The sequence below is a fragment of the Bombus affinis genome, chromosome 17, assembly GCF_024516045.1.
Source record: "Bombus affinis isolate iyBomAffi1 chromosome 17, iyBomAffi1.2, whole genome shotgun sequence".
Classification (NCBI taxonomy): Eukaryota; Metazoa; Arthropoda; class Insecta; order Hymenoptera; family Apidae; genus Bombus; species Bombus affinis.
Genome location: NC_066360.1, coordinates 2,174,433 through 2,200,963, shown reverse-complemented (window position 1 = coordinate 2,200,963; position 26,531 = coordinate 2,174,433). Strand labels below are relative to the sequence as shown.

At 32.6% G+C, this 26,531-nt stretch overlaps 4 protein-coding genes across 19 annotated transcripts in view; 1 reads left to right on the top strand and 3 right to left on the bottom strand.

Moving 5' to 3' along the window:
- The window catches only part of LOC126926219 (AMP deaminase 2), a 33,266-nt gene extending 18,589 nt beyond the window's left edge, over positions 1-14,677 (bottom strand). Inside the window, exons 1-4 of one of the 10 annotated variants that reach the window (XM_050742425.1) lie at positions 14,536-14,675; positions 12,682-12,768; positions 11,805-11,941; positions 1,156-1,333 (exon numbers count right to left, since the gene is read on the bottom strand). In XM_050742425.1, the coding sequence (XP_050598382.1) occupies positions 1,156-1,333; positions 11,805-11,941; positions 12,682-12,758 (392 nt within the window). In that variant the 5' untranslated portion in view covers positions 12,759-12,768; positions 14,536-14,675. Of the gene's footprint in view, positions 1-1,155; positions 1,334-2,004; positions 2,121-5,838; positions 6,063-7,709; positions 7,819-8,810; positions 8,878-9,952; positions 10,429-11,804; positions 11,942-12,014; positions 12,074-12,681; positions 12,769-13,330; positions 13,437-14,269; positions 14,461-14,535 lie in introns of those variants that run through there. The other 9 variants (XM_050742422.1, XM_050742429.1, XM_050742428.1 and 6 more) reach the window with 9 other exon arrangements.
- On the top strand, positions 14,653-26,350 carry LOC126926222 (katanin p60 ATPase-containing subunit A-like 1). Of its 5 annotated transcripts, none has more exons than XM_050742446.1 (11): positions 14,653-14,784; positions 23,539-23,839; positions 23,915-24,050; positions 24,146-24,290; positions 24,376-24,466; positions 24,535-24,656; positions 24,731-24,910; positions 25,020-25,162; positions 25,230-25,342; positions 25,421-25,547; positions 25,625-26,350. In XM_050742446.1, exons 2-11 carry the CDS (start codon positions 23,557-23,559, stop codon positions 25,821-25,823), a joined length of 1,539 nt encoding a protein of 512 aa, XP_050598403.1. In that variant the 5' UTR covers positions 14,653-14,784; positions 23,539-23,556; the 3' UTR covers positions 25,824-26,350. The 5 variants fall into 5 exon arrangements, with proteins under 5 accessions (XP_050598403.1, XP_050598405.1, XP_050598402.1 ...); XM_050742448.1 differs by lacking the exon at positions 14,653-14,784 and adding an exon at positions 22,171-22,308; XM_050742445.1 differs by lacking the exon at positions 14,653-14,784 and adding an exon at positions 22,892-23,015.
- On the bottom strand, positions 15,521-21,278 carry LOC126926218 (putative uncharacterized protein DDB_G0282133). 3 transcript variants are annotated; one of them, XM_050742420.1, is made up of 5 exons: positions 20,906-21,278; positions 20,633-20,788; positions 20,451-20,550; positions 19,506-19,668; positions 15,521-19,165 (listed from the first exon to the last, which is right to left on the bottom strand). In XM_050742420.1, exons 2-5 carry the CDS (start codon positions 20,688-20,690, stop codon positions 16,055-16,057), a joined length of 3,432 nt encoding a protein of 1,143 aa, XP_050598377.1. In that variant the 5' UTR covers positions 20,691-20,788; positions 20,906-21,278; the 3' UTR covers positions 15,521-16,054. The 3 variants fall into 3 exon arrangements, with proteins under 3 accessions (XP_050598377.1, XP_050598376.1, XP_050598378.1); XM_050742419.1 differs by having other exon boundaries at positions 20,451-20,513; positions 20,906-21,275; XM_050742421.1 differs by lacking the exons at positions 20,451-20,550; positions 20,633-20,788; positions 20,906-21,278 and adding an exon at positions 19,754-20,346.
- LOC126926228 (peroxynitrite isomerase THAP4-like) lies at positions 21,658-22,693 on the bottom strand. Its single transcript, XM_050742464.1, has 3 exons — positions 22,412-22,693; positions 21,941-22,323; positions 21,658-21,872 (listed from the first exon to the last, which is right to left on the bottom strand). Exons 1-3 carry the CDS (start codon positions 22,437-22,439, stop codon positions 21,747-21,749), a joined length of 537 nt encoding a protein of 178 aa, XP_050598421.1. The 5' UTR covers positions 22,440-22,693; the 3' UTR covers positions 21,658-21,746.
- Positions 26,351-26,531: the final 181 nt, after the last annotated feature.

The following is a 26,531-nucleotide window of genomic DNA, read 5'->3' as shown; positions in this document are numbered from 1 at the left end:
TTATTTCATTTTGTAGTTTTTAAAATTACTTCGAGTACGTTTTGTAATAAATGTTATTCTAGTAACTAGTATTTTCTTAGTAGTATCGTGTCCAATACAATGTTATATAATGTACATATAACGGATAATTTTGGAGTTACGTTACTAAAATTTTTGGTTAATGTCATGGTAGAAGGATAGCTTAAATTTTTTGGAGAATACGAGTACGCTGTAGCTTAAGGCTGTATAAAATCGTCTTCGTTATGCTTTTCTCCCGCTATTCTCAGTAACGCTTTGAAAAGAGCTGTATCGCGACTACACATAACTACTGCAACGGGTTAAAGAATGACCTCGTTTCGACGTTGAATTTTCATGAATTCTGGAGCAAGGAAATCGATTTATCAAACTGTTCAACAAACTCGTAATATCTTCGGTTTTCAAACATTTACAAGAAAAATTACCATTTTTATAAAAACTGCAGTGAAAACTGCTCGAACGTAAGAAAAAAGTTTTCAAGTAATTACTTTTGACCTACGTGATATAAAAAACCTTAAGGTATTAGTCAGATAGATATATATATATATATATATATATAGTGGTCGAAGAATTATCAGTACTGATAATGAAAGCTATATCGATAGACAAACATCTCTACATTGGATCTATAGAGTTATTGTGACATGTTTAGGTAGACTAATTGGATAAGTAAAGATTACACGTACATATTTGAACATGCTCTTACAATTTCTTAATTTCATTTACAGTATCGTAAAAGATAAACGAAGAACATCATTTTACGTAACTTATAAGATAATTCGTAATAACGTCTGGATAAGCTCAAATATACTGAATCAGAATAAAACTCATCCTAAATACATTTTATCGCTATCGCGAGTGGAAGAATACAAAAACCGACAGAACTTTCCAGTACAATAACTGAAATACTAAGAAGACCAGTAGCCATCGTACTTCCAAATTTTCCATGTATGATTCGCACAATTTATCAACTGGCGTATTTCAGATCTAATTCGACCGGACTATACCGTGGCTGCTCTCATTGCGTCATGTGTAAACAAGTTTTATCGATGTCTGATTAGAAGTCATCCGGTCGTACCATGATCGCTAGCGCGAATCAAGGTTCACTTTCGGAAAGAAAAGTACGAACTCGTTACTTACTTGACGGTTAATTGCCTCTGTATGAGAAGCTTCTTCTCGATTTGTTCGATCGGAAATTGCGGGACCTCATAGGGGGCAGAAATTTCATTGGGTAATTCGTGCGGTGCAAGTCTTAAGGAGGTTCCACCACCTGCACCTGTTCCGCCACCTTCCAGACCAAACACCGGACTTTCGCTTCCTGTAATGAAAAGCATAGACTCTTTTTAGTGGTAAAATGTTTATACCAAACGTATTATTATACCTGGAAAGCGGATGCAAAATGCCTTAAAACGAGTTTAGTCCAGTGCAGCGGTTCTTAATCTCTGGTCCGCGGACCCCAAATGGTCGCAGACTCTTCACGGTGTGACGCTCACGCGCAACTTGTTATTTTACTACTCGAGTAAAAAATATTTAACCAGTTATCCCATAAGAGATTTTTAAAACTAAATTCCGCAGTTGACCGGTTAAGGAGTACGTGTATGTGCATTTATCTTTATTTATTTAGACCGAACATCTCCTCCGCAAATTTGAAGGTCGTTGATGAGCGATTGACGAATGTTTTAAATATTTCGGGCATGTTACGGATTCGAAGTTTGAATCAAGTGGAAACAGGGATTATCATATATACGCGACAACAGGAAATTATTTAGAATAAACGTGATTACCGAGAGACTAAGAACCGCTGGTTTAGCGGTACTACCTCAAGACTTGGTTAACTAGATTGCACGCTTCTATGTATGTCTAATGCAAATTGCTAAGTAAGTTTCAGCGTGCGTAGTTCATCGCTGTGAACTAGAAAACGCTTTCACTGTAATCGCGAATTATTTAACGTAAACGCAGCAAACATACACGTTGCATCGAGAAAATTACCATCGTTCTCCGCCTGTCCCGTTTTTTGCAACCATTCCGTAACAGAATTTCGCTTATATCCAGACAAGTAGTCAGTTTCGCTACCCAGCACCATCGTGCGGTTTTGTTCTGCGCGTCTAGAAAGATTTGCCAGAATTCTAATATCGAACATCATTTCCCCAAATTCTACTCGAATCTGTCGATCGTCCACGACAGTTGCAGCTTGTTTACTTGCAAATAGAACTCGATATCAATTAGTAAAGAAAAGGTAATGAAATTTGTATACGTCGTATTAGACGTACAAAGGAATAATTCAAACTTTTCCGTGTAAACTGAGTAATTACAAAAGAAAACGATAATTGTGATACTGGAACTGTCGACCTTTAACCAGTTAGCTGGTTTTGACGAGTATACATTTTAAGTACACGCTTTTCAAAGAAATCGCAACAGCTAACTGGTTAATGTGTACCTAAATATATTGCACGTAATTAGTTGGAACTGAAGCAACATGACAAAAATAAATGAGTATGCGTAACCGTGTTTCCATCTGAATAAAGGTAAACGTTAATATCGCTAAAAATATTTGCATGTTCACGGTATTTGCAAAAACAAAGAATCTGGCACCAGCCACTGTAACTCGCCTGACAGTTTTACTATTAGGCAGATTCGATTTACGAGTAGTTTAAGAAGTGTAAACAATAATCTCAACTACAACTATTCCTACGCATTAATTGATCGCCGAGAAGTCCCGATTTTCGACCACTTATAAAGTGGATGCAGTATTACGCAATTTCCTTTGCTGTCCAAATTCATTCTAAAGAGGCGAAGGCGAGAGATTCCGATTTCGCGTTACAATTCGCTATACATTGATAAATTTTCTACCAAACGATAGACCTCGTTAAAAGAAGTAACTTTTGTCTGGAAACTTGTTTTCTATCTCTTGCGGCTCGCGAGTTATGTGTTTAATCTAAAAGTTCGTGGAATTTTGGAATTTCCCGGTGAGAAAGCGCCGACTGAAAAAAGAAAACGTTTGTTCGTGTCGATTCACTCGTTTGCGATCTACCACAAACATATACAATACATACAATAAATCGAAAATGTAAATCACAGCTGACGTCAAAGGGCGATATTTAATCCCATTTTCTGTTTATGTTATATAGCAATTTTACGTACATATTTAGATATAGGATTATAATCTCGTGTTTATGTTGTACGTTTTTTCTACGAAAATATTACTTGCATTTGTCTAACGTATCTCGAAAGTTGTGTCAATTGTTGACATGTATTATATCGATAACGATATCGTATTTAGCTTTTCACTGTTCGCGTTTCGAAAGAACGATTTATGAAAATGTACCTGTACTTAAATGAATAACAATCACACTGTACAATATGTGAGGCGAATCTCTAATAAGTTCCATTTCTTTCTCTTATGTTCATAAAACCATAAATTTGCATAAACAACCAGAGTCTATTTCTAAGTCCAACCAGAAGTTGCAACAGCTTTCTGTTTACATATGCAATATTGAAGTCAAGTTAAATCAAAGCGTATGTTGTTCTTCAGAGTTCGAGTACTATTTTTGGAAATCCGAATCTTTCAACACGTTGCAGTTCTCTGACGCCAATACGCCAGCAACCTTGACAGCGTGACAATCGTTATTTGATTTTGCTTTCATCATAAACGACGTAAACCAAATTTACACACGTTTATAATATTTCCCTTTCTGAAACATTCTTTGTTTCAAGCTGGAGGCTATATGCGAGAGCGCTTATGCGCAAGTTCATTCTCACAATGTACCCGATTTAATCAATTTTTGTAATTTGCAGCTTTTATAGTCAATTTGATAAATAAAGCAATTGAAACCATAAACTATTACTTTTAGAAAGTAAATTTTTAAAGTTATGGCGTAAGAATTAATATCTGCCTCTAGACGATTTTGATTGCGAATACTATATAGGACCAAAATTTTTTAGGTTACTGGTAACCATTATCGATGACGGAAATTGTTTTTCTTTGTGAATAACCATTATTGACAAGGGGAATTGTTTTCAGTTATGACTCACTATTATCGGTGACAGAAGTTTCGTTTGTCTAGGTTAAGAGTAATCAATATCGATGGCTGCTTGTACATAGCCAAGGCAGATAAATCTTAATATCTTTTTTGCAACTTTATTCCTCGAAAAATTTCCGCAAAATTTAACGACAGCTGATTTCCATTTAAATAAAAATTAACCTCTTCTATGATTTTCTTTTTTAATTTTTAAAATAATTGTTACTTTCGTTCTCTAATCGAAATGTTACTTCTTACGAGTAGCACGAAACGAAACTTGCGTATAAAAATTGATTCTAACCTTAATTACACCAAGCCCGAGCGACAACGCTTATATAAGATCTACTTCGTTCTGAATAATTCAGCGCGATTAAAGAAAACGCAATGTTTCGAACCAGAGTTTAATTTAGGATTAAACTAAATTTTAACTGAAAATGGAAACAGAAAAGTTAAATAAACGAGCGAATGATATTATATAGATAAAGAAGAAATTCTATCGGTTTAAGCTTAAGATAACGGCATTTTTTAATGAGATTTTTATTTTAAATTTCCGAGAAAGCAGTCAACCTTAAACAAGCCGTTGCTTTCGTGACAAACAAAGCACATATCTCACAACTATTGCGAAATCAAGGATACGTATTATCACATATGTGTAGGTATACCATGAAATGAAAATACGATTCAGATCACATCGCTTGGTTATTTACATATGATGAAAGTAACCAATATGTATCCAATATGTATGTAGTTGGTGTTATGCTTGTGTTGGAAATTAGGCTACAAGGGTTACACCTATCAAGCATCTTATAGGATAGTTAAAAGTTTGTTTTAAGAACAATTATTATTACTTATTTGATATATTAACGCAGAAATTTTTTGCAGAAATAACGCACGATCAAAACGTTATTCTGAATTTAAAATATTCGGTTCATAGGACTGATAACTCGATAAAGTTGTCACGACCTATAACCTACGTCAAATTTATAAAACAAAATGCGCAGTATTAATAGAACAGAACGTGGAGAATAGCATGAGACAAAAGGGCAATGGCTGTTTGCAGGCGTTAAGTACAGTGAATACTTTTTTGCCTTATGCTGTCTGCCACCTGATATAGACAAGTAATTTTGCCAATGCACAGTTCCCAGCCATAACAAACTGTCGACTCACACTAACAAGAGTATGTCAACAAACAGTCGTTTCATTTTTTGCGCAGTACCTCCGATTCAATCGCGAGTGTACTATTTTTGTTCTTTAAACAAGAATCTTCGTATACAAGTAGTTCTACTAGTTTCAGTCAGCGAAACCGATGTTCGTGAATAACTATTTCCAGAAAGAATGTCTGCTCGCATGAGTCATCCTTTGACAGTTTCATTTGGAGTGTATCCAAAATCTAGAAATTAGATATGTATCTACACAGACGATTACTAAAGATAAATTGCTTTGAATCGTTTACGTGTTTTCTATAGTTACAGTTATAGGTAAGATATGACACATTGGATTATTTTAATATCACGAGTAAAAGGCAAAGTAATTGTAAATCAAACTAAAATCCTTCAAGTTTTTCTAATACAAAATCCTGTAATGCTTCGAGAAAATATCACATTAACCATGATGTCCGAGAAACAATATTGGTTCGTGAGGCAGTTACATGAATAATTAACGAGAAGATGAAAAACGTGACTTTAACATCTGAGACAACGACGTCTTTTGTTTCAGCAAAAGAGAATTTCACACGTATATACAAAACTTATCGCACGGACGATCGACATTTCGAAAATCAGGATTCTGACAGGACAAATCTTACACAAATAAATATCACACTTTCTTTGTTTTCGACCACTAATGCTAATAACGATTTCCTCAATTATAATATCACAAAAACTCGACAGTACACTGTCGTTTTCGAAGAAAGATGACACAAAACAATTTTCCAGCTTTCCTCGTGTCAAATGCGATAAGAAATGTGTCAAAAACGCGGGGTTGAACTACAAAATAAAGGCAATACTCGTAGTTCGTAGTACAGAGGGCACTGACCACATTAACTGGTCGCGAGTATCGAATATACTGACTGTAGCGTACAGTTGGCACTTGGTAGACATCGTAGAATCGATACGCACGACCACACACTCGCCGGTCTACATGCACGTCTCTACCTCTAACACTAACGCAATCGTGTTTTCTGGTAGCGCCGTTAACGCACGCACGCCAACGTTGTGAAACAGTTCTCAAGAAGCGTTAGCCACCGCACGTTTTCTCATAACCTCATAAGATATGTACACATTCCTTCCTTTCTGCTCATCTTCCGAGAATTAGCGCCGTTGATTCGTGTACAGGAATTATTCGTTAACATGTTAACTACGACGCGAATTTTATATCTCTAACGATGGTCATTAATGATGTAACAAAAGTACACGTGGAATTTTCATATATACACGTATATATATATATATATATATATATATATATATATATATATATATATATATATATATAGATTTATATATTTATATACATAATGTTTGTACTTGGTTTGCGTATTCTCATTTGATCCACATTCTTTAAAACTACGCATATAGTTACACACGATATACATATATATTTACACACAAAGTATAACTATGCATATACATACCACACGTGTAGTTTTAAAGAATGTGGGTCAAAAATAAGAATGTAATATATAATATACATGTCCTGATTATTATCGGTAACCAAAAGCATTTTGATCATTTATAACAGTTATTTCTAACCGAAGTCGGTTAAACTAACCTACTATTACTTTTGTAAACCTAGTATTGAGTTAATAAAACTATCATGTAACATGCTTTTTGAATTGAACGTAAAGCCTCTACAATTTCATGGAAAAAGCAACAAATGGTCCCATTTAAGCTAAACATGAGTGGCCTTGGTTTCGCTATAAAAACGAACTATTTTCGGAATTCTTTTATCGTCATTTGCAGTATACTCGACACCATTAAAGTGCGGTTCAAAACATTTCTCGCTACATGGCCTCGCAAATAGCAGAAAAATAAAATCGCGTTACGCGAATACCCTGCATATTGGTGATCTTTATCGGTCTATCAGATCTACTGGGATGAGTTCTTCAAAACCTTCTCTGTATATGCTGGTTATATAACTGTTAGCCAGTGAGTTGCTACGAGCTTCTATTCTGCTTTTATCATTTGTAGACATTTAATTATTAACAAAAATGTGAAACTCTCAGTTTAGAATTCATTATTCATAAATCAAGTCCTGGCACTCGACCAAAGACTGGTCCTAAGCGCCAAGAAGCCGCTTTTCATAAACGAGATCAATAGAGACACTTGGCGCAAGTGTACAGGTACGCGATTTGCAGATTTTTCATACGCCAAGATCATACGAATCATCCTCACTATAATTATATCATGCTTTTCATTTCTAAATTCAATTAACTTTGCCAAAACTTTAAATATCGTTAAATTGCTAAAAATAGAAGATTCCGCAGCTAAAATAGAAATATCTGCACTTTCGGATTTCACTGATACGCCATTACACGTTCCAACGGTTTTAATTCAAGAAAGTAATTTGTATAACGAAATTTCGATAAGATCAACTAAGAAATTGTAAAGATAGCAAGAAATATTTTCATTTTGTGACTAAATGACATTAGACTTACTTGACATAGGATATCTGTACCTGACAAAGATTTTACCTGTGAATAGACCTGTAAACCTGTGAATAGACAACTCTGAGACACCCAGCTACACGGCTTACTCGTCAGCAAGAGCATCGCGGAAGATCTCTCGTGTCGTACGCGAGGAGCGGTTATCCCTACTCTCACTGCCACTCTTAACAAAATCATAAGCTCGCGTATTCACCAAAAACTTATATGATGGCGGTAGGGGCAGTGGGAACAAGATTATGGGGGTCATCTGGCAATGGCAACCCTGCCGCGAGATACCCTAGTAGACAAAATAACTCGGATACCCACTCGTAGAGATACATTCGTATCTCATGAGATAAGATACATAGCTAAGAATCTCGATGCCAGAGCTGAACTTGCTGAAAGTTCCAAAGCAGAAGCTGCGAATCGGACGATATTACATCAAGGCGATACCACCTACGTTGTGCACGTTGATTCGTTTAAAAATGTGATTTGTATATCTTCAGTCCTCGCATATGCAAACGTATGTATGTACCAAATATGGAACCTACGATTAACTCAATTAATTAATACAATTAAACACAATTAGCGTTGAGCGTGCGTAACATGGAACATGTCAATGATGCTGTTATTGCCCATCGTGTTTGCAGAATTATATTTATTTTCTAGCTACCAGTTCTACAGACTATACCAGGCAGTGTTTTTTCTTTCTCGTCGCGTTTGTTTACATTTTTTACCGCGACTTCGAGATTCTTAAATCTTTGCACAGTACACAATATATTAGGTTGTTCGAATAGTGTCTTTCTTTTACAACGATGCATCTTTATACAAACATGAAACCTAATCTGTCGAACGTTATGATTTTTATTTTGATAGAACAAAATGGATCATACGTAATTCGATAAAATAATATAAAAAGGAAAATGTTGTGCATTCATTATTTCCTTATAAAACAAAAGGAACTTTTCGGACGACCTAATATTAACATACGAATATCCATTAATCTTGTCGCATTTTAACATTAGCTTCATTGGGAAAAAGGCATGTTTCTCTTCTTGGAAGACTTTTGAAATCAGCTGTTCCATATTAGGTGCAATTAATAATTATGATACGTATAACACTTTCATCCCCACCTTTTCTATTTAGATGCGATTTATTAATTGTTTCCCACGTTGATTCATACATGATTAAATTCCTTCTAGGAAATTACGAGAAATCTTTCAAACGGTAATTGCTTCCAGTTACTTAGCTTTGTCACACTTCGAGCACCTCCACTGCACTTACGTAAAGTTATAGCGAACGATACAGCTAGAACGTACGATTTCAGAGATGTAAAATTCTCAGAAGATCTTTTCTACAACTTCAGACATAAATTTTTTACAAGATCCTTCGTAAATAACGTTATGAAGGAATATGATCGTCCAAAATCGAAAGGTAGATGAGTTGCTATAGCGATGAATTACTACGCAGTAGATATATCGATATCAGTGACTTCTGATGATAGAATAAATTATCGCTTCAAGTACGTGCTTCAAACGCTTTAATTGCAGAATACCACGAAAAGAATTGCTTTCTACGAAACGATTCAACCAATAGATAGTACACTTGGTTTTATGCACACCTCGACTACGCGAATGTCAATCGTCATAGATACTCGCGGAAAACTCCCTGTTTCTTACAGTACGTAACGATAAAGCACAGATACCGACAGATTACGTGTGTTAACCACACGGACGCAGAATAATATATGCCAATGTGTATATAAGGTAGCGATAGCGTATCACGTTTGACTTTAATTTATCCACGTATCTCAGATTCGTCTTTCACGACAGAATAGTAGTCGATAACATGCTATTTAAAAGTAGAAAGTGAAGGAAGTTGAACTCTTTTGAAACTGCGATTTATACACAAAATTTGACGATAAATATTAGCTGAATAACGTAAAAATTAATATAATAGGGATAGAAGTAAAAAGTTGAAGGACAACGATAAATAATTATGATATCGTGTATTTCTTGGTTAATGGTAACCAGAATAAGATCTCCATCATCGATGATGATTACCGATAATCAAAAAAATGTTTATTATCTATAACGATTATTTAAAAAATTGTATCACTTACAAAGGTTATCTGTAAGCCATGTTTCTTACTTAAAGATATTAATTCTTACATCGTAACTTTTAAAAATTCGTCTTATAATAGTTACGATGTCTAGTCATATATTTATACAAAATAAACCTAGCAACTCGTAACATGATAAAAACCAATGTTTACCTTCATCCTCGGGATCTATGAGAAAGTTGGGTAGTCTCGGTAGGCAATGAAAAAAGTCGTTTTCCGTCGAGGTGACGCCTCTACTTGACATGATTCGATTTATATATAACCGCCAGACGCTTCACGTAGCACTCACGATGCTAATTCGGACTAATTTAAGTTCTAAAAATTGATACTGCGGTATATTATATACAGTATATGTTTATATTCTAGACAGACATCTTCGCGTGAAAGATGTTCTACCTTCGAAACGAGTTCACCAATTTACTATGCTTCGTCTGCTGTACCGAGTTTTTCGTCTTGGTTATTACGCTGTTCGTTTAACAACTAAATTTTATAACGTCAAGTTAACTACGGTTAGACTATTCCATGTTATGACACGACCGTGCTAACCGTTTAATACTCGAACAAATATTGCTCGTTATCCATTAGCTGCACACGAAATCCACAAAGCCACTCCAATCTATTACAGTTTTTTAAACGTTGAAGCAACCAAATGCATACACGTTTGCTTGACAGCCCAATGACCTTAAACGATAGACCGAACGCGAGTCGTAGGAGAATTACATATGTAGTTGATATGACTTGTGATACGAATACACCAATACGTAATACACTGCTTATTGGCAGAGAACTTTGCATTCATATATCAACCATTCACAACGTGGAAAAACACTAGAAAATGTGACCGTCGCTTTTTCGTCGTTAAGAAGGATAATTAAACGACTGCGAGTTATCTTCTCGTTCCTATTCACGTAGTAAAACTCTCGAACAGTCCAGCTAACGCAACAGTAAAGGGACAGAGGATGTTCGCACGAAGGCAAAAATACTATTCAGCTTCGCGAAGGCGAGAAAGAGGACGACGTAGAACGCAAACGGGATGTAGGCTCTATGCCAAATTTCAAAAACATTACCTGATGGTACAGTAGAACTCCATTTATCTGAACGAACGGTATAAACGCGTGAGACCCACTGGAGGAGTGGACAGGGAATAGTAAAGCAACGAAGAAGAGTTCATATAAACGCGTATCCTATTTGACCTTGTTTCTACTGCGCTAATAACGCTAATAACATTTGTTGTTTCTTCAGAGATGCTCTCAAATGTCCAGCAAGAATTTTTCATTTCCAAAAAGATCCAAAAATGATCAGGCGAGACAATGTTCGAACATATTTTACGAAGAGAGTAAGTTAACGACGCACGTTGTTCGTGATGCATGCAGGATGCGAATGATCGATGCGAACGACGCGGCTGAAAAGTAAGTACGACAAGGAACGATAATAGGATAATTTGTCAATTCGAGCTATTATTAAGCTGCGAGAACATTTATTACGGAGACGCTCTGCACGCTATCAAAGCCAGTTAAAACAAAACCGGTTGTTAGCGTCACACAACGGTTTATCGATCCTTAAAAACCTAAATGTTGGAAAGATAACAATTTTCACACCTATGCACTTAAGCTTACAGCTTAAGCTTATAGCGCTAGCATAAGCGACAACATTATTGTCGAAAATGTTTATCCATATCTTGGATGAGTTAAAATTACAGCATCATATTTAATAAAGTGTACTTTACGCTTTGACGGTGACCATACGGCAAACGCGTTAAAAAAATAACACTCTTGGTATAACTAAAATGTTTTACTGTAAACAAAGTACAAATAATAATAGCGTAGATGCTTCAAATCTTCTGATCAACAAAGTGGAATATATATAGCTTATGGTACAGTGATGTGCAAAAGTTCCAAGTCATCACGCGTATTAATTAATATTCGTTTGGTATATGTTTCTTCTTTAAAAGAATTCACACATACAGGAGTTCAATGACATGATAAAATATTACAATCAAACTTACGATCACGATGGTGGTCGACATTGCGTGGCGTTGTCGAACTGTCGGCATCACCTTCGCCATCTAATTCGTAATAAATCCTATTGGTTCCACCATTCACGTCCTTCACGCCATTCACATCTACCAGATCTTCCATGCTTCTATAAACATGTACGTTTTGATTTTTCTCTGCACATAGTGCAACATCAATTTATATAGGTGAATATGCGATACCGCAACAAATTGCTGCAGAGAAGGTACGAACTCGATAGTGTCATAAGAAACTATATGTTACTGACATCTATTGGCATATATACTTATTTCCCAATGAAACGTTTTTCGATCGAAATTAAACATTTCATTCTCATAATGTTAAATTTTTGTAGTCGCGTGAACGATATAAAATTTGATACACCTGGTTCCGATTAATTGATATGTAAATGCTTTAATAAATATTATTAAGGCTAACGGTTAGGGTACTCGTGAAAATTATCTGGCTACATGAGATAGTCAAGAGTTTCGATACCCTCCGAAGTCAGGTCACTATACTGTGTTACACAAAGCATATGTTGTTGGTAGTCCTTTAAACGATACAAAATTTAGTGTATTTGTTCGGATAGTTTTCAGTGGTAATGTATACTATTATACTATATTTTGTTGAACGGTATATAATATTATATTTAACACTATTCATAAAAAACGTACTTCATAGTATTCACCTACGTAAAATCATTAAAATCATTATTATTAATTTATGGCGTTTATATCTTACTTCCTCCTTGATTATATCATAACGTTAATTAGCGAAAATCAATCAATTAAATCGCGTAAAATAATTAGATAAGGTCATAATTAATGATGTTTTTTTCTATGTGAAATTGATTTTTCATCCGGCACATACCTGGTCAAAGTAATCGACCATCCAAGTGATAAATCAAGCTTGTTAAAAGTTCCGGGTCCGTTAAATATCGCTATCATGAACGCAAATCTAAATCATATTTATAAATCTTCATAGTTGTTTATCTTACTGCTCATGTTTTACTCCACAGATCGGTTTACGTAATAAATATAAGCAGAATTTAAAAAAATTAAGGTAACGAAACAAGGAAAGACAAATGTAGAAAGCAATAGACTATAAACGAAAAAGGTCGTTTAGGTATTATAGGTGAGTAACACTTTTCGAAATAAATTCATCGACCTATCGGTCTATTTGGTATGGTTACCTATGATTATGGTATATGTATATTGACTTTTCAAGATTATTGGACGTCATCTATCATCGTTTAAGAAGATATTCCTCTATGAACGATGCGAAATTTAACAATTTTCATGATTTAAAAAAAAAGTTTTTGATAAACTTAACGTAAAAATATAAATTTCCTACCGTTGAGATAGCATGTAATATATAGAATAACCTATAAAAATTTCAGAACAATCGGCCATATAATTTCTGAAATTTTATCTACGCTAGGTGGAAGAATTACTTTTCTAGAAAAACGCGTGTAAATTTTACACTGGAAAAGTACTAAGCTTGCGAAAACATTACTTACGATACCAATCGCCGATCCCAGCTCCATATAAGACATGTCCAGCTTCCTCATACATATTTATCATCTAATTCTAGTCATAGAGCAATATCGCCTTAAACTTCTCCTCCTTCGTAGAAAATCCAGAAAATTTTGTTTATTTTATGCATTTGCAAAGAGGCAGCATAATACACAGTAATGAAATGATACTTATACCTTCTAAAATTACTCTAGTATGTAATTTGCTGGCAGACATCCCAGACAATTATCAAAGATTGTAATATCTTGTAAATATACATACATAAAAATAAAAATAATTTATAAGTGCCGAACTCGAAATTGATGGCATGGAAATTGATGGAAAATGATGACAGGAACATCATTATGCTGGAACCATATTCATCTGATAGCGAATTAGATGTCTTTCAGAAAATTTTAAACTTACAAAATAAGAAAATCATCACATTAACGATCGAAGCGACGAATTAAAAGTATCAATAGTAAATATACTATTAATAAAATGGTAAAATGGTAAATGGTAAAATAGCGTAAATAACAAAAATATTAATTGATAACAAATAACCTTTAAGTATATTAAAAGGTCAGTACATCAGAGGCCAATGAATTTATCTCGGAGTCCCTTATACACTTATAATAAACAGGACAAAAACATATACATATGAATGTGTAGCGTCATATAAAAGAAACGTTTACACACCACCTAACTAAGCAAAACTTGTAAATATCTCTATAAAACATCTTCTTTATGTTTCTACATGTTATATTTTAAACATTTTTCCGAATAATGAATAATTCGGTAAATAACTGCATGGGAAAATTTAAGTAGGATATCCCATTTGTATCGTATCACATAAGACAAAATAACAATGAATTGGTTCGTCATTATTCAATCTGTTATCAAAGCGTTGACTCTCTTACACTTTCGCTATTCTTAGAGCTTACGGGTGAAACGTCAGCATGCGTTTTTTCTCTTCTTGAATTAAGAAAAACACTTCACTTGAACAAATTACAATAAAGAATTACATGTACGCGTTACACGTTGATCAAACCAACCACGAAGCACAATTTTCGGAACATCTGACGTTTGAACGAATGTATGTGTTCATGGAAACATTCAATTTGCCTTTTAGAGTAGCTTCCAAAATATAGAATCATAACAAGGACATAAACATAGTTTAATGATATATATGAGAAAAAGGTTCACATACATGTATTGCTTTGCTACAGGATTTATCAAAGATGCAAAAGAAGAAACTTTGTTGAATGATAGTTCTCGAATACACTTTTTGATAAAAAGAAAAACACCACAAGTAAAACTTCCGGCACGCTGGAACGTGCTGTTAGCTACCGACTGTCACTGCACGTTTCAGCCACGATGTGTCGCGTAGGATCGTACCTACCGTTTCGAGGACCTCCCTGTAAACTCGACAAGCGTATTATCAGAATTTATATAAACGGTAAATATAATAGTAAACATAATAAAATCTGCTTCATGATAGTAAACGCAGTTACACTTTATCTTCATTAAAACGTATATTAATCTTTTTCAGAAACTGTATTTACAATCTCACATTTCCATTGACCATAATAAAATAACCTCATTTGTAAATGTAACCTTTACTTGTTTATTAACACATAACCTACAAAATACGCAGAAATAATAAGTAATTTTTACGATAAAATACACTTAATAAATTGACTACTCTTTTAAAACATTGAAACCCATTAATGAATAAAAAAATATCCTATTTTACTATTGATTGATCTCAAAATAAATATATCGTTTTAATGACTATCAGATCGTTGATTGTGGAATATTAAACGTATGTTTAGTGTCAATGTGACAAACAGCCCAATATTCGAAAAATGTAAAATTTTTCATCTGTAACCTTAAAAGTAGTAGAAACAAAGGAAACATACGGCAATGGGCACGATTGGTCGAGTGGCGCGACAGTGTCACACGACTGGCGCAGACTCACGACTGTCGATCTGCGAAAATCCATATTTCGCCACGCACTATCACTGGTGCATCCTTTAAATATATTAAAAGATTACATTGCATAAAGTTTGGGAAAAATATCTAGTCGTTAAATTGTGGATTCTTATGCAAATTCATATTTTTGAGAATAGAATTAAAAAAGCAGAGCCTCGGTGGAAAATCGTTTTACCTACCAAGTATTATAGAAAGCACTGTACTTTGAATATTATATGTATTTTATCATACGTGCGTTTTGTGCAAGTTTGCACTTATAAATTTCCTATGAATGCATAAAAATTCGTAAATCCTAGTAATTATAAAGGAACATTGACATTTCTAAACTCTATTTCTATCAAATGGTGAATGCTATAATTTGAAAGATTAATTATTTTGTAGATACCTATTTATATATCGAAACTTATATATATTATTCATGTTAAAACTTTAAAACTACGGCTAATAGTTTTGAGATAAAAATTCTAAAAATACATGTTCTCTGGCTGTTATAAAGATAATGCAAGTGTATATCGAACAGAAATAACAATAAAAAAACAAACAGGAATATTCTTCTTTTTTTCTTTTTTTGATTGAGAGATCCCTACGTGCTTTTGTTACATTATACTAAACTTACGTTGTCGAATATAGTCTAAGCGTATATCACATAGATGTGCGTTAAGAAATAAGAAGGAAATATCTTGCTTGGAATGTCAAATACATTTTATACAGATTTCCTTTCAATTTGTGGCGTTTCAATTAAAATCAAAATCACTTTCCGTATTTGAAACGTTCCTTTCGATAGTGCTGTCTGTATCAGAATCCAATAAAGATTTGATTACATCTTTCTTTTTCTTCGTCCCGTTCTCAGAAGATAATATTTCATTTTTGCCCTGGGCTGTATCAACTTTTCCCTCTTCATATTTTGTCTCTTCTTGTAAGTCTTTATGTTCTTGATTTTGCTTATCTTCTTCCTGTATAAGTTGCGCTTGATTAGAGTCGTAATCAGGACATGCGAAGGATTGATTTATATTAGTGTCACTCTGTTGCTTGGTTTCGTATTGTTGATCATAATCGTACGCATATTGTTGATTCGCGTCTTCTTGGTACTGCATGTTGGTATCGTGTTCATACTGATTTTCAGAATCGTATTGTTCGCCTGCATATTCTCCGTATTGCTCGTTCGAACCTTGTATATATTCCTGATTAACATATTCTTGATATTCTTGATTTTGATTTTGATTATCCTCATACACGTTTTGTTCGTAATTCTGATCTTGACCGGTTTTATATGATGAGCTTAGGTCGTAATTTTGTTCTTCATTGGTATCATATAATGCATTTGAATTGTAATTTTCATCTTGATTAGTTTCGTACGAAACATTTGGATTGTAATTTTGCTTTTGATCAGCGTTATACGACATATTTTGATCGTAATTTTCACTTTGATTATTCTCATACGACGCATTTTGATCGTAATTATATTCCTCATTCAAACCAGTATATTCTGCCTCATAATTTTGCGTGTAATTCTGTACTTGATTAGAATCTTCGTAGTAATTTTGATCAGTATAGCCATAATCTTGTACCATTACGTCTTGTTCATTATCTTGAGCTGTAACAGATGTAGGATTAATTTCATTAGATGCTTGTTTTTGCTCACAGTTAGGTTCATTTTGTTCATCAGTCTGATCTCGTGCTGGTTTTATATTTTGAATAACAGCCTCATTGTTCGTATAACCATTATCTTTATATTCTTCTTTCTGGTCTTGTGAAGCAGAAGCCTCACTTACTTCTATTTCGTGTTTACTCGTAAGCTCTTCTTTTGACAGAAGACATTCGGTACCTTTTTGTTTTAGTTCATCCTCCGTAGTATTCAAATCTACATCTTTTCTATGCGAATCTTCGCTAGAACCTTTTTTATCCTCTTTACTTTCCATAGTTTCTATTTCATTTGAAGATTCAATTTGTTCTACGTCATCTTGATTTAGACTATCAATAACAACTTTTGTTTTACCAAATTGATTTTTAGCTTCGTTAGTTAAATCTATTTCTCTTATTCGTTTCTGTAAAACATCCATATCCCACGGTTCTAATTCTTCTAAAGTACCAAACGAATACTCATTAAGATTTGATTCTGCTGCCATATAAATATTTATGTCTTTTTCACTACTCTCTTCTCCTTCGATATTTTCGGACATAATACTCTTAGTGTCTTGTTTCGTAACCTTATCACTCGATGAAACGGCGAAATCAACGTGTTCATCTATTTCCACTTTTGGTAATTGTCGTTCATAATGTTCCAGTGTGTTACTTAGATTGCTAAGATTCTCTTTCCTAGAATTTTCAATATATTGATGTGGATCTATTTTTGTCTCCTGTAATATAATATCCCTGCTAATTTCGTCTTTTGCAAGCGTAACCGATGTTTTACAGCCGTTGCGTGTATCCGAAAATGCAACGTAGTTCCTTTCTGAAGTCGGTGCGCCGCTCTTCGTGGTTTGAACTAGATCGACATTTCTATTTCTATCCATACGTTCTTTTCCAGGCTCGTTGGCAACGTTCAGATCCACCGATCTAGACGCAAGATCATCCGCCAATGCTAAAACCTTCTCAATTTTTTTAGGAAGATTTTCTTTAAATTGATCTTCGCCAGGAAGAATCTCCGACAAATTATCATCGGACAAAGAAACGTTAAACATATTACCGCCCATAGTCTGCTCCTGATCGATCTCCTCTAAACTTTGCGCATCAAGGTCCCGATGAAGTTTCCGAATTTTATCGATGTACCTATCCAACTCGTTCTCTACGATCGTTGCTGTTCTACTTTCGTCTTCTTCCGCGGATTGTCTGGCACCCATCGACAGCCTCGCATTAGTGGAAGTTTCTGGGGTAAAACATTTGTATCGTCTTATCATATTGTCGACGTCGGAAGTAGTTAGCGGGCGCACGGAAGTACCGCTAACAGATTTGTGCCTTGATTTGAAATGATCAGGTTTCCTCCAAGAGTAATCAAAGTAACGCGGAGAAGTTTGTTTTGATAAAATTGAAGGTTTGTTTAGCGAAGACATACCGCACAGGTTTCGTTCCTCAGACACTGGCATAGTCCTATAAACTGAAGATATTTCACTCGGGGATATATCGGCGCTTCTTGTCTGTGTTTCCGTATCATGTAACAATGCTCTATTACTTTTTCGTTGGAAAGGTTGCGCAACTGATGATGAATGTAGAGTCATCGAAGCAAATCGATTTGGAGACACATCCAACAACTTATACTGCGGCATGCTACAGTCGGTATGTTCTGGGACCATAAACTGCGACATAGTTTGAGGTATTTCCATTCGTTCCAACAAGGATTTGCTGCAGTTAAAATGCGAAGTAGTTTGTTGATTCAGCGAACACGATCGAGCTGGTGACACATATGGAATGTGTAAATTGGGATCAATTTGAACATACGATCGCTTTTGTTGAAAATTTTGTGGCGATATGTTCTGCGTTGTTGGTTGTTGTATCAATTCATTATCTTGTGGAATCGATGAATACGATCGTAAAATATTCTTATTGTTTATCTGCTGATTTAAAGTTATTGGTTGCGCATTATTTCGTTGATAATAGTCGTAACACATATTTTGGGTTGATTTAGCTAATTTCGATGTAGTTGGAGAAATCGATCGGTTCTTTTGACCGTTCAACCGCAGCAACCGAGGCGATAAAGTATTTTCTACTTCGGAGGAGATTTGTTCCACGGTGACATCTCTCCTTAAATACCTATCTTCACCTTGATTCGTTACATTGCCGTCATCAATAATATTCGTCGACGGGCTAGGGACTGTATAAATACGACGAAGATAAGCTTCATATTGTTTCTGAAAAATAACGAGATATTCTATATTGCGGTATGTATTTCGAATCGCACACATCGTATTTCAAAGTATTTCATATTTATACAGTCACATGCTGTGCGTTAATGTAAGTTGGTGTGCATTGTACTTACAAGTGCTTTCAAAGAAAAACAAAATGTATGATCTTAGTCCATATGAATTAACTTGCATAAAAATCTTTTATTTAACCAATACATAATAATCTATGAAAACGAAACACATGTAAATTACGAGAAATTATTTAATATCTCGGATATAACTATAACATATATATGTAGAATGATGAATTTTTTAATTTCAGATTGTAAAAGATAAAGAAACTCACTCTAAGAACATTAAGTCTATCTGTTTTTGCAGTCATCAATGCAAGGCTATTATCTACTCTATCCAATGCTTCAAGAAGTTTATGATTTCTTTCATCTCTTGTACGTTGTTCTTCTAAAAACTCTATATATCTTAAACGCAATCGATTTATACACGCATCATGCCTGAAATATCAATGATTTCATAATTTTTCCAAAATAAAATTCCCATTTCTTTAAAAAAAAAGAAATCCATTTTAAAGAATATTACCAGAGTAAAAAATGAATAATCGTAAGCAAAAAGATCTTTCATTTTTGTTAATTACATCTTATATAGCATAGTTTGTCGAATATGTCCGCATAATCGAAGGACATTGCATGACATTGGCAAAAGATCATGTCTTTCCTATAGATACACACATTAGTATGTATGTATATGTACATAGTATATCTATATATGTATAATTGTGTACAAGTATGTATATCAAAATATGAAGGCTCCAGTGCCAAATTTTAGGGGAATGTCTATGCAAATCTTACAAATCCTGTACTACTATATCCGATTAATGTTTACATACATAGGTTAAGTTAAGGAATAAGCGTTAAAGTAGAAAACGTAAACACAAAGAATAAGGAATTTATATTCCAAATCAATTGAAAGACAAAGTTAGTATTGATTGTGACATTGCTCAAAACTAGGTCGCGTCTAAATCAATACATAATCTCCGAAATTCTATCGTGTTATTATTACGTAAAACGGAAATAAAATCAATAACAACAGCTGCTTGCCAATGTATATGTATGTCTAAACATATTCTTAATTACTTTTCAATAGCATATATAGTAAACATAATAAATCAATTTACTACTTTAAGAATTTAAGAAAATCTGTATAAAATACATGTATATAGAAATAAGAAATTGAAGAATAATACTTTTAAATAAATAACTTTCTTTTAAACACTCACCTATTACGAGATTCTTGTACGAGTATTTTAAATCTCTCTTCTAATCTTATTCTCTCCTCTTCACTGTAACAGTTGTTTACAAACATATACAATGACTTATCTATAGATTTAAAAATAACATGCTCATACTTAACAATTTTACTACAGACCATTGTTTCAAAAAGAATGTATATTTTAATTACCTTTTTCGTAACTTTTCCTGTAGTTCCAGCATTTTTTTATAATAATCATAATTGTCATAAAACGATGTCATGATTGATAACAATGTACAATTTAACTTGAAACTAATTGAAAGTTCAAAGTTATCGATTGTATCGACATTCGATACTTGGCGCATGCTACGAAAAATTTTAATAAAACTAATATTTTTGTAAACATCATTTACAAAGAATATAATACTTTGCAAAAGTGATAAAGGCCCTATAACTACATAATATGTAATAAATAAACATTACATTTGTAAATAATGGATATTTATCTTGCTACTTCGTAAAACTATTTATTGATTGAATAACTAAGACGAATAGTCACTAAATTCATTAAATAATACTTGAAAGAATATGTTACATATTACTATGTAATATAAACTCATTTTATTTCAAACAATCATAACAAGAATAGTTGTAACGATCCTTCTTTGGTTCGGCACTACGAACAACTGTCGTATTTGACGTCGTGCAATGGTAGGATAGGGGATGCTACAGCAGATAAACACGCAGGTGTTGTCCCTACTCCCGCTCTAATACACGCAATAATAAGATATATATGTCTATACAAAATTATATTTTAACGTAGTAATTATAAAAAATTAAAATATTTCTTTCTTTAAAATAATATTTACAAGTAAATAAAAAGTTTTATACAATTTTGTTAAGGTCATCCATATATGTATATACATATCTATTTTAAATGTTATGCATCATTTTACTACAGCTTTTCACTCTTTGAAAACTTTATTGTTTCAATTAAAAATAGTTTTATTTAATATAATACCAATAAAATTGACGTACATATTTTTCATAAAATGCTTCTATAATTATAATACCACTACAATTACTATATTATTGAACCTCAATTTTATATCACATAACATCTATTGCGTGACACAGACTGTGATTGTGTACACAGAATATTACATACTATTACACTTTTATTTCTTTTTTATATATTTTGTACTGAAATTTCCTAATTGTATAAAATAGGAATATCTGTTAAAAGAATCTAAAGATTTTATTAACAATGACAATATACATATATATCATATTGTACAGTTCAATATAATTATATTGTATAGTTTCATGGGTCAGTTTCACATTTTTTAATATAAACTGCATGTAAATGTTCTTGCAATTTTGTGTTTTCTGTAGCCATATATAATGTATGTTCTAAACAGTCTCCAACAAGAGCAAATTGTCTTCGAAGCTGTTTAAAATAATGATTAATCATATATTATTCTTTTAATAAATTAATTTTTAAGTAAATAATTATACCTCCAGTACTATAGGTCCTCTTGTTCCTTCTGTTGGTCTTCCTATATGAGTAGTTTTCAATTTAATGATTTTATCTTCAACAACTCCTTCTTCTATTGTTGTTACACCAAAGTTATGAGACAGCAGCATATATACTTTATTTTTATCAGGTATTATTTTCAAAAATCCAACTTCATAATGCATTGGAGTTTTTCCATCAGGCTTCCAACTTAATGCAGAATAATTTAACATTGGTTGACCGATAGAAGAGAAGGACATCTCTTCGCAATATCTAAATGGTTGAATTGTTGGATATTTACCAGCTCCAGGACTTTTAGTTCTCCATGTTCCTTTTAACCAAGCTAGTGGTTTAAGCACTTCATTCATTGGTAATAATCTCATATCTAACACATGAGAAATACTTATTAAAGTAACTATGTAAAATACAGAAGTGAAATTAATACTATTTAGATAATTTTACATAATACTAACCTGTACAATCATCAGAAATGTCCTGCATTTGAAAAGTCTTTATATCTTCTACTTCGTTAGTAATTCAAAATTTGTCTCTTTGTTGATACAAAATAATACATAATATGATTATTACGAACACTTTATTATAAAATGTATAACAATTTTGATATACGTATGTGTATCGTTCTTATTTATCTACGATATTATAAAAGATATACAATTCCGTATAACTGCGCATGATAAACTACACAGTTTACATACGACCTTCTTCCATTTTTAATTATTTTTCATTGTGTTTATATCCTCAACTTTTAAAAAATCTGCTATTTTCTTTTTGGTTTAGAGTTTCTGCGTTATTATAGTATCGATTTTCATATTACATTGTATATTAGAATAACGTTTCAATTAAAATGCATTTATACTTCAAAATTTAAGTAGAGAAACTAGAATAATGAAATGCTGAGGAGATACGTTAATTATTAATAAAGTTTTGAGGAAAAGACAAGAATTTAAAAAATACCGCGACTTCTAAATGATAATATGGCGACCGTTTTAACAAATTCGAGTAAATTATATGGCAAATAACTGTGTTGTTTGTAACTAGTAGGACTTTTTGATAATTGTACGATAATTCAATTATTTTTACTAATTTACAGCATGCTAATCATGAGTTACATTATTTTTCGGATCTGAGTTCATAGTATTCATTCTGAGATAGGTTCGATATTTACGATAATAGTTATTAATATTTTAAAAGATCGTTTCGTATAAAAGTAATTTGACTTACATACATACATATTTAGATGTAATATTATAATTATCTAGAGGAATAACAAATATTGTAGTATTGGTTTTGTTTCTGTTTAGTAATTAAAAAATTAATGTATTTATTGTATAAAATTTATAATATATTTTACTTCATTGAAACATACTAATTGCTAACATTTATTTATATTAAATGTTTTGATACAATGATATAATAAAGTAGACAATTATTTTTGTGTATTAATATTAGTGTTAATGTAATATTTTCAAATAATTTATCTTGAATTGATCTTAAGAATATTGAACTAGATCAAACCTAAATATATCATTTCTTGTTTGAGATTTTATCATTTTTATTGTAAATATTTGTGTACGTACAGGTTCATATATATATATATATGCATTTTAAAACAATCATGGCAGTTTCAATCAATGAAATTTGTGAAAATACCAAACTGGCTCGTGAAATGGCTTTGACTGGAAACTATGATACATCCGGAGTTTATTACCAAGGTGTTGTTCAACAGATTCATCGGTTACTTGCAAGCATTGCAGATGTCACACGGAAAGCTAAATGGCAACTTGTGCAACATCAAATTGTTCAAGAATTTGAAAAAGTAAAAGCAACTTCAAATACCTTACAACTTTTCAAAGTCGATACACATGGAGAAAGATTACTGGGTATGATTATTTATAAAAAAACTTGTAATAATGATATGTACAATAAAGTAATAAAAATATAAAACAAACATTTAGGTACTTCATGTTTATCATTTGAGGAGCCAACAAGAGATCCAACTTTATGGACCTATAATAATTCAGATAGTTCATGGAATCAAACACCAGCAAGAGATCCAGATGTATGGCCACCTTTGACACCTGCTGAGCAAAAGTAATTTTATATTTAGATATATTTATTGTAAAAAAAACAAGTTTCAACCAAAGAAAATTGCATTATATTGATGTTATTAAATTATGTTCGCATAGAAATATTAGACCACTGAAAAATCAACCAAAGCAACAACAAAATCGGACAAATGTACGAAGATCTGTAACTACTGGGAAAAGGCCAGATGCCAAAATTGCTAAAAAAGATGAGAGAAAAACATCAAGGAAGGATGACATAAACAAAGTAAATTACATTTTTATATTTTTGTAGTTAGTTATTTCCATATATACAACATGATAGTATTATAAAGCATAAATAATATTTTCAGGAAAAATTGGAAACTGAAAAAGTAGATGTAGAAGTAGAGGAACGCAAATTTGAGCCATCTGGAAATGATAGAGATTTGGTTGATTTATTAGGTAATATATATAATATTATAATAACGATCTTAATGTAAAATTGGTATATATTCATATAAATGTTACAGAAAGAGATATTGTTCAAAAAAATCCAAATATTCATTGGGATGATATAGCTGACTTGCATGAAGCAAAACGATTGTTAGAAGAAGCTGTTGTTCTTCCAATGTGGATGCCAGATTTCTTTAAGGTATATCTACCAATCTTGTATATTTGATATTTCTCATGATAAAAGTTTATATTTATATTTATTTATATTTTCAGGGAATTCGTCGCCCTTGGAAAGGAGTACTTATGGTTGGTCCACCAGGAACTGGAAAAACAATGTTAGCAAAAGCAGTAGCCACTGAATGTGGAACAACATTTTTTAATGTATCATCTTCCACTCTAACTTCAAAGTATAGGGGAGAATCTGAAAAACTTGTTCGTCTACTTTTTGAAATGGTAATTATTATCAACAGTGAAATGATATATTGTTTGGTAAAACAGTGAATGTATTTAAGCAAAAATTATTTTTAACTACTTTTTAATCATTATATATACTTTTATGCAGGCCAGATTTTATGCACCTAGCACAATCTTCATTGATGAAATTGACTCTCTATGCTCTAGAAGAGGATCTGAGTCTGAACATGAAGCTTCACGACGAGTAAAATCTGAACTTCTGGTACAAATGGATGGTATAAGCTCCAATAGGTAGAATAATTCTATATATAATTTTTTATTTATATGAATTGTTTATAAAATAAAATGTGTTTTCTAGCGAAGATCCAAGTAAAGTTGTAATGGTGTTAGCAGCAACAAACTTTCCATGGGATATTGATGAAGCTCTTCGAAGACGATTAGAAAAGCGTATTTATATCCCGTTACCAAATCGTAAGTTAATTAGAATTTCATAGGAGCAATTTATGTGATGTATACATTAATTTTCTAACAAAAAATTGGAATACACAGGTGAAGGTAGAGAAGCACTGTTAAAAATTAACCTACGAGAAGTAAAAGTAGATTTATCTGTAGATTTAGCAGATATTGCAAAAAAATTAGAAGGTTACTCTGGAGCAGATATCACAAACGTTTGCAGGTAAACAAAAATATTTAATATATATAAAATTTTATATGTGTAATATACACGTACATTTTGAGCATATTTATGTACAGAGATGCGTCCATGATGTCGATGCGGAAAAAAATTGCAGGCTTAAAACCTGATCAAATTAGACAATTACCAAAAGAAGAACTAGATTTACCTGTATCTGCTGCAGATTTTGATGAAGCTGTTGAAAGGTGTAATAAAAGTGTTTCTCAAGAAGATTTAGAAAAATATGAAAAATGGATGAGTGAATTTGGTTCATCCTGATATCATTCTACTCAAAAAACATGATTTCATAAAAAGTTGCTTATTTAGACGAAGATTATTTAAATTTTTTATTTGTAATTATTGATAAGCAAAATATAATAATCACAACATATCTATCAGTACTATAATAATCGGATTCTGGACTTTCTTCATCGTATTACTATTATGAGCAACTATATTTTTTCTAATTTATAATCAACGAGTAATGCAAATTCATACGATTTTCTACAAATTAGAATCTTTACTTCGATTTTGTAATACATTATACATGAAAAATTGCCCAAATTATATAATATTACAAAATAATTTTTTAGTGGAAGAATGCAATTTGATATTATGTTATTATTACTTGATCTATAGAGCTAAAATGCAAAGAATGATATTAAATGATTTTATAGTCTATAGATTTTTATTTGTCTAAGTCAATTATTGTTTGATGTTTCTATAGTGTATATGTACTTCAGAACTAATTTAAATATTTTGAAATGACTATATTATAAAAATAAAATTAACAGTTTCACTTACAATTTTGAATATATTTATTTTTATATTTAAATTATTAATAATTGAAATGTGTGTGTGTGTGTGTGTGTGTGTGTGTGTGTGTGTGTGTGTGTGTGTGTGTGTGTGTGTGTGTGTGTGTGTGTGTGTGTGTGTGTGTGTGTGTGTGTGTGTGTGTGTGAGAGAAGATTATAGAATTCATAAAAT

What these genes read in the sequence shown, in the direction of transcription:
- LOC126926218 (XM_050742419.1), bottom strand. Translation starts at nt 20,787, where the DNA reads ATGCGCCAAGTATCGAATGTCGATACAATCGATAACTTTGAACTTTCA. An exon ending in CAGGAAAAGTTACGAAAAAG is followed by an intron (nt 20,514 to 20,632) that starts GTAATTAAAATA and finishes CAACTGTTACAG; the next exon opens with TGAAGAGGAGAGAATAAGAT. An exon ending in ATAGACTTAATGTTCTTAGA is followed by an intron (nt 19,166 to 19,505) that starts GTGAGTTTCTTT and finishes GTTATTTTTCAG; the next exon opens with AAACAATATGAAGCTTATCT.
- LOC126926228 (XM_050742464.1), bottom strand. Translation starts at nt 22,439, where the DNA reads ATGCAGGACATTTCTGATGATTGTACAG. An exon ending in CATTTCTGATGATTGTACAG is followed by an intron (nt 22,324 to 22,411) that starts GTTAGTATTATG and finishes CTCATGTGTTAG; the next exon opens with ATATGAGATTATTACCAATG. An exon ending in GAGGACCTATAGTACTGGAG is followed by an intron (nt 21,873 to 21,940) that starts GTATAATTATTT and finishes TATTTTAAACAG; the next exon opens with CTTCGAAGACAATTTGCTCT.
- LOC126926222 (XM_050742446.1), top strand. Translation starts at nt 23,557, where the DNA reads ATGCATTTTAAAACAATCATGGCAGTTTCAATCAATGAAATTTGTGAA. An exon ending in GGATGCCAGATTTCTTTAAG is followed by an intron (nt 24,657 to 24,730) that starts GTATATCTACCA and finishes TTATATTTTCAG; the next exon opens with GGAATTCGTCGCCCTTGGAA. An exon ending in TTATATCCCGTTACCAAATC is followed by an intron (nt 25,343 to 25,420) that starts GTAAGTTAATTA and finishes TGGAATACACAG; the next exon opens with GTGAAGGTAGAGAAGCACTG.